Source organism: Halichondria panicea, chromosome 1 (assembly GCF_963675165.1).
Source record: "Halichondria panicea chromosome 1, odHalPani1.1, whole genome shotgun sequence".
Taxonomy (NCBI): Eukaryota; Metazoa; Porifera; class Demospongiae; order Suberitida; family Halichondriidae; genus Halichondria; species Halichondria panicea.
In genome coordinates, this window is record NC_087377.1 from 9,110,313 (window position 1) to 9,118,560 (window position 8,248).

The 8,248-nt window shown below is 38.8% G+C and overlaps 1 protein-coding gene across 1 annotated transcript; it reads right to left on the reverse strand.

Moving 5' to 3' along the window:
- Positions 1–5,828: 5,828 nt before the first annotated feature.
- LOC135344723 (uncharacterized) lies at positions 5,829–8,088 on the reverse strand. The gene is made up of 2 exons (XM_064541974.1): positions 7,893–8,088; positions 5,829–6,332 (listed from the first exon to the last, which is right to left on the reverse strand). The coding sequence occupies exons 1-2, from the start codon at positions 8,086–8,088 to the stop codon at positions 6,004–6,006; spliced, it is 525 nt and encodes a 174-aa protein (XP_064398044.1). The 3' UTR covers positions 5,829–6,003.
- Positions 8,089–8,248: the final 160 nt, after the last annotated feature.

Sequence of the window (8,248 nt, forward strand, 5' to 3'; positions counted from 1 at the left end):
GTGAACATAAAATATTGACTATGTAACTAATTATACATGCATAGTTTTTGTGTATTTCATTCCTGAAATTCTGTTTTATATGCTGTGACTCCGACTCTCAATCAGACTCCTAAAACTCAATGTAAATTACTTCATGCAGAATCAATCTAATTATTGAGGGGAATAATTATAAAATAGGTACACAACCAATTCAGCAAGGCCTATCAATGTGCATACCCAGTGCCCACCCCATCTACTAAACTTTCTTGTAAAGTAATCAAAACATTTACAGTGGAATCCATTGCTTACACAGATTCCAAAACACTGAAAAATAAACAATTCTTTTTAGCATTGAATCACTTTAATCATTTTCCTATAATTTTAATCCTACGGTATAAAGGTGTTTCAGGTTAAGAAAATACATGCACCCACGGCAAAAATATAATGTATAACCTAGCAAGAACATTATTACTATTATTTAAACCCTGGCGCATTAAAAAGAGCTTTATATTATTTTTCTGGCCAGAAATTCTTTTAATTTCAAGCAGACTTGTACAATTCATATAGTCCTGTGTCCCTAACTTCCTAATGACCGACAGTTGAATGCATAATTATAGAGTCTTTACAGAAAGACTCCTGCCAGCTGCTCAAGGATCACTGCGAAAGTGAAAGTAAGAGCTTCTATTGGCTTCTAGTATAATGTTTTCAATTTTGTGGATTTGCAAATACAGATTGTGGTGAAAATAATGACTCACAAGCTGGAAATACCACGTAAATTTCCAACCAACTCTTTTCTTGATTGCAATGTACTAATAATTATTCTACCAATTTTGAGCATTATGGACGTGGCCTAACTTTAGTCGTCCTCACTTAATGATGATTGCAACATAGTTCGCAGTGTACTAATTGCAATTAAGCACTTGTACCGTACGGGTGGAAAATTTCGAGGGTGTAAATTTTCGTGCAATTCAATATTTGGAAAATTTCGTGGGTAGTAAATTTCGTGGAGTTAGGGTGTGGCACTATCTCGCATGCGTATACGAAGCCTTCCATGGGTTTTAATTTTCGTGTTCTGCAGCCACCCACGAAAAACGCGAAATTAAAAACACCTCGAAATTTTCTACCCGTACGGTATGAGCTAAAAGTTAATACTTACACCCCCACCCAGCAAGTATATTTATCACTGAATGATGAGTGGACCCATTAAATGCAAATGCATTGTACAGAATCAGCCTAACTCATAGCTCACAATCATGTACATATACCTAACCAACCTTTGCAGTCTGTGAACTCTCAGTATTCCGGCTAGGCCTTAACTTGTCTCTTTGTTATGATGTGCAAATCCCAATTTTTGTTAATTGGTTGCGACCCCAATTTTATATACATAATACTACCGGAAGTGAATTATGGCTGTGGTTACCAAATTATACCACACAACTAGCCTCGATAATTTTGGTGGGAAGATTATATGCATGGTTGCATTAGCAGCCAGGTTTGTGTATTGATTGATAAGATGAAATCATATAATTATTGTGTCGTATAACAAGCACTAATTATGCCTCGGTTTGCGCATGCACAGGTAGTGTGTGTGTGTGTGTGTGTGTGTGTGTGTGTGTGTGTGTGTGTGTGTGTGTGTGTGTGTGTGTGTGTGTGTGTGTGTGTGTGTGTGTGTGTGTGTGTGTGTGTGTGTGTGTGTGTGTGTGTGTGTGTGTGTGTGTGTGTGTGTGTGTGTGTGTGTGTGTGTGTGTGTGTGTGTGTGTGTGTGTGTGTGTGTGTGTGTGTGTGTGTGTGTGTGTGTGTGTGTGTGTGTGTGTGTGTGTGTGTGTGTGTGTGTGTGTGTGTGTGTGTGTGTGTGTGTGTGTGTGTGTGTGTGTGTGTGTGTGTGTGTGTGTGTGTGTGTGTGTGTGTGTGTGTGTGTGTGTGTGTGTGTGTGTGTGTGTGTTTAGACTAGCTGCTATACAGCTGCACACTATTAATGAAGTTTGGGGAAGAGCTTCTATAGGCCAATTTTGTGGATTTGCAAAATAAAACTTCGTTCTCGAGTTTTAGTTACTCTGAAGGCCATTGCTGTCTTTTTAGGCTTGTACGTGGCAAATCTGTTGCCTAGTAGGTAGTGCTGCACTAGCTATTAGTAGCTGCAAGAGTGAGACAAGAGGCTGAAAGGAGCTATACACCGTGCAGCAGCCATTAATTATGGACTTTGAACTTTTTGCATCCTTTTTAGCAACTATATAGAATGAATAATAGTTACTCTGCATACGTATAGTATACCTAATAATTGGAACGTATACTGCTTATGCACGCTAGCATTGTTCCCTAGCTGTCTGTTGATAGTGAATATTTAATATGTAAAGATGCTTTGTCATTAAAATAATGGTGTCATAAGTAGACTGACTACTTACAATGTATATATAATATAATAAATGTATATTATAATTATATAAAATAAACATGGAATTGAAGATGAAATAATTTTATCTCTCAATGAGAGAAAGGGTTGTACAGAAGGCACATGTGGCCTATAAAATTGTACTCCCCAACAAATAAGACAAAACAAGAACAAAAAATAAAAAGAACAGAAACAAAAATATACTAACCACAACAATAATAAGACAAACATAAACAAATACAGTGAACAGTAATTAAAAAGAAAAATTCTTAACATGGTACTTAAAACTAGGTAAGGAATTCCACAAGAATGGTGAATTAAAAAAAAAATTGTATGTAGAACCTAGACAATCTAGTATCAATTGTATACCTGACAGCATAATTATTAGCATATTATGTCTATCTTTTACGGACTGCCACTTTAGTTCATCAAGACATTTACATGTATGACTTAGACCATTGATACGTATTTTTATCCTATTTTGCAGCAATCCATCTTGAGGCTCTTTTCTACACATTTTCTAGTACAGTAGACTCTCGCTATTCCGGCTCCCTGAAGTACGGCCACCTCGATATACCGGCTATTTGGCTTGGCACGGAATGCTAGCTATATGTTTACTGCACAAAACTCACCCTGAAGTACGGCCACTCGCTATTCCGTTAACCGGCCAGTGCTGGCTGTCCCAAACAAGGTTTTCAATGTAATTTTATACGTATATTACGGCCGGATATGACGTTTTGGGTGTGATTTAGCAAATAAAATTGGATTACACTTAAATAGAGAACAGAATGATTCATTATCCTACATTATCCTCGAGACAAAAACTGCAAAAGTAGTCATTAGATTCGAGGTAAGGTCGTTTTTAAGCCGCGGCTATTTCCTGAGCTGCAGCCACCTCGCTATTCCGGCCAAGCTGCATGGTCCCAAAGGTGACCGGATTAACGAGAGTCTACTGTAGTTGCCTTTGGTGTGGGATCCATACCACACAAGAAGATTCTTGGTGGGGTCGAACAAGGGCATTATACACTTTGATTTTTTAAATTTTGCTACATCTATGTAGGGTACATCGTAGGAGATTAAGTGTTCTATTCGCCTTTGTCTTTACCTGGTTTACATGCTCAGACCACAAAAGTTTCTCGGTGAGGGTTGCGTCTAGGTATTTGTATGCCTTGACTTGTTCTAAGGTGTTGTTGTTAAGAACATAGCCAAAACATAATTATTGGTTTGCGCTTGTTAGTTAAGTCCATTGTCTTGCATTTGCTAGTATTCATGCTTAATTGCCAGTCTTGTGTCCAACGATGTAGGGTACGTGTGTATGTCATTTTGTAGCACCACACAGTCTGATCTTTCTTCCACTTTGTTGTTAGTCATCAGCGAATAGTCTTATGCTTGACTTTACATTTGTTCCAATGTCATTGACATAATATTATAGAATAAATAGCAACGGCCCAGAATCGACCTTTGGGGTACTCTTGGCAAGACATGTTCCCAGTTTAAGGCTTCACCATCTATAGAACCACTCGTTTCTGTCGGTCAGACACACATCCCTTAATCCAATTTAGCACATTTCCTCGGATCCCTAGGTTCTCAATTTTGAGTAGAAGTCCTTGACGAGGGACACTATCAAAGGCCTTCTAAAAACACTGTGTGAGTGGAAAGACCTTCATTTATGGTTTTTGCCCAATCGTTCACTTTTTTTGCCCAATTGTTTACTGCTATGAGGAGTTGCGTTTGGCATGAGTTATAAACGAATAAGAATCCAAGTTTATCTCACTCGACCATAGTCCTTATAGGCCTGGTTGGATTGCAACTTTGTAGAGTATTTCAAAGGACGGACCACCTATGTTAATTTGTTGGTAGCTAGGCTTTGTATACATAGATGTACTTGGCCCAAATATCACTAATTGGCGTTTCTTTCAAGGATACATCTCAATGCTGTAAGCTCGTCTTGTAATAAGTCACACGCATGGAATGCAATAAATAATTATTACCCGAGGCGCGTGGGTTGTTTGTCTGTTTGTAATTTCTGAGTCTGCTTACCTGGATGCCATAGCACTGCGTTTTCACTATAGCCTTCACACAACAAGTTATTAATGGAACATTTCGGTATAAAAGCGAGCAAAAGCTAAGAAAAACTTGCATGTTGACCAGCTCTACACGCGACCCTTTTTCGAGGTAGATCTACATAATATATATGCAACTGCTCTAAATTAGTAGTTTATTGCTTCTATCTGAACACTCTTCCGGTTTTTATAGATCTATTTATTCATGTCAACATGCAGCCGAGGGTTAGCACTTTAAGTGCTCTAGATTCTAGTCTTAAAACATGTGCCTTCTGTGAACAAAAATAACTATAGCCAATTTAAGACGTTAAGTACAACATACACATACAACTGACACACGAGAATTATTTTACTCAGCTAGTGTTATGTTACTAATACAGTAGAACCTTGATTATCCCGACACCAGAAGCAGGCCGGATAAGTGAATATGCCGGATAATCAAATAGATAAACTACGTCTTGATCCACCCACTTTATTGACAAACAGCAGTGCCACATGGTTGTCTGCGAATGCGCAGAAGATAAGTAGGCATGTCTCCATGGTAACAGCTGCAACGCGCATGCGCGTTTGAGGGACACGCCCAGTTTCTGATCTGATAACAAGAAAACTGCCAAGCCGGATAATCGAGGTTCCGGATAATCGAGGTTCTACTGTATTTCCTTCAGCCACTTTTTTGCGTCATATGCAAAACTTTATGACACAAAAATATAATATTTACCAAAAGATGCCTACTTAATTACTCACTTATTCTTTAGATATACTAACAATATTCCAGCCTTGAATTAAGTAATTTTTCACATGTCCATAAATGTTTTATATCACGACAACCCTTTACCAAATGATGCATCAAACGGACTGTATGATTTTTATTGCATCTTTGTTACCTTGACAACGTGATATATTCTTGCCTTATTCTCATCCATTCCTATTTTGCTCAAAATTATGCCAAGGCATATACGGACAGCCTGTAACCCAGCGGGGACGTCACCACTGAAGTTAAGAGAGCAACTCCTCAGTGACAAATCCCCCTTTAACCCGAGAGGGGGGTGGGGATTTGTATTGATAGGTGCATTAGTGCCATTAAATCCCTCAAGTTTATTTTGAATTTGGCTCATCATATCTACCGGATACTCCTTTGCAATTATCTCGCGGCTAAATGTAATCGAGATACCGCTAACCCTAATGCTATTTATGCAAGCGCGAACCTTCTCGTATAAGTTTGTATCACACAATTCTATTGGCTTTTATTTGAGGCCTGAAATCAATCACGGGGTTTTATCGAGGAAATCGTATAATTATATAAATCACATGATGTTTTCATAGCCTTAAAACTGGCCGAAAGGCATAACTTTATGTTTGCATATAATTTCTAGCACTACGGTAAGCAAAAATTCTGCTGTGATAACTTTAGATGCAAATAACAGACTCGGAAAGATCATTACAATAACGGACAATAATTAATGAATACCACAAGTTGAAAGACGTAGATAAAACCACATAGGCATAATAATTCATCTAAAGTGTCCAAGTTCAAAGTTAACATACCAGTGTAATTATAGTTGTGCATTGCATTCATAGGCTACATTGTGAAGAATCAAAATGAGTATACGCAAACTCAACTCCGAACTGTTCCCCCACAATATAGTCTCTGTATTGTCCCTGGATAACTGGATCATTTGGTGATTCAATCTCAAATATCCCTCCACCCTGTCGATTACCCCCGTACAAACAGTACTCTTTCCCTCGTCTGTCCCACGTTGGAGAGTGCAGGAAGGTCACAAAACGACGAGGGGGTGTGTTCGGATAGTTGACAGCCAGGATGTAGGTATCATCTCGTGTGCTGCCGTCAGAGAGAGAGCCCAAGTAGCGCTCGATGGTGATCGGAACATTACAAAACTGACCTGTAGCAAATAAGTGCATGATGTAAACACTGTAGTACACTTCCTGTAATCGTAACCATGTTCTACCTTATAAGGTTACTATTATAGACGAATTTTATTGTTTTCAGATTTTTCTGTTAGGTACTAATTTTGGCAGATACAGTAGACTCTCGTTAATGGGACCATGCAGCTTGGCCGGAATAGCGAGGTGGCTGCAGCTCAGGAAATAGCCGCGGCTTAAAAACGACCTTACCTCGAATCTAATGACTACTTTTGCGGTTCTTGTCTCGAGGATAATGTAGAATAATGAATCATTTTGTTCTCTATTTAAGTGTAATTCAATTTTATTTGCTAAACCATACCCAAAACGTCATATCTGGCCGTAATACACGTATAAAATTACATTGAAAACCCTGTTTGGGACAGCCAGCACTGGCCGGTAACCGGAATAGCGAGTGGCCGTACTTCAGGGTGAGTTTTGTGCAGTAAACATATAGCTAGCATTCCGTGCCAAGCCAAATGGCCGGTATATCGAGGTGGCCGTACTTCAGGGAGCCGGAATAGCGAGAGTCTACTGTATTGTTTCATGAGATTCATGTGTTTTATTATTAGCGCAGACATAATTAAAAATTCGATTACACATTTATAATACAGTATAGCGCGAAATTTTCGAGGCACTTATATTTCGTGGAATAAAAGCATTTCTTTGCACAATGTTTGCACAATGCTCGTGGAAGGACTGCTTACCAGAAGCCACGCCTTTAATTTTTGCACTAGCAGATAATTCTAACAATTTTCGTGTAGGACTGCTAACCCATAAAATCGAATCAGCAAACATTAAGCCCCTTGAAAATGTCGCACTACTGTATAGCGGGTAATTTTCGTGGGGTAAAAAATTCGTTCAACTCGAGAAACGGTGGTTTTCGTGAGTAAAAATTTCTTTTAGTCTCTCGTTGCCTGCACTGCATTCCTACGTTCCGATAAGCCACACCTACGTTAAAATTTCGTGGAGGTCAGCTTGCCCACAAAAATATTGCCCACGAAAATAACGAATATTTTATCCCACGAAAATTAATCGCTATACGGTATACGGTAGTAACATTAAGGGACATACACCCGGAGTCAGGACGGTGTCCTATAATTATTTTCGCGAGTATTAATTTCTTCTATTTCTGCTGAGAGTAAAATCGAAAAAATTTGTACTCGCAGATTATTAGAAATTGCAATGAATCTCATTAAAACCACTTGCGAGTAAATAGAAACGTTATGATTTCACAACTTGAAAGAATTAGCAGAATTTATAATACCAGCAAAATGAGTGAAATAGCAAACAAAATCTACCTGTGAAAATATGTCACCCTAAGGTAAATTGTGTGTGACAAAAGCCATAAAATAGACCCCAAAATTGACAGGGTGTATAAAGCAGCAAAGGCCACCTCTGTAAATGGCCGAAATGTTGATCCTCAATGGGGCTACGTTGTATAACTGATTGAGTGTACACAATGGCACTGCATCGTTAAGGAATTAATGTTTAGCTTAACATAATTTTATGAGAGTATAAGGTATTTAGCCATCACTTACCCAGTAGACCATGAGCCGATTCGCGAATATTAAGTCCACAAGCAATCACAAAGTGAATCATACTAACATTGACCACAATATCGGGCTCTCCCAGTTCAGGGTACCCCCTCAGCTCTGCCTGCTCACAAAACACCCACATCACCAAATCAAGGTCTTGATAATTAGGGGCAGAGATTCTAACACGATTCCGATACATTCTCACAGATATTCCAGCACTTGTGTAAGTCTCATCAAGCACAGATCCATCGATTGATGCTTGACAGTTTCCAACACAGACTAAAATGTTTCAACAAATCCTGTCAAGTCCGGCTGCTCGAACCGTTATCTCATCAATGATATTGGAACTGAGTTGTGGA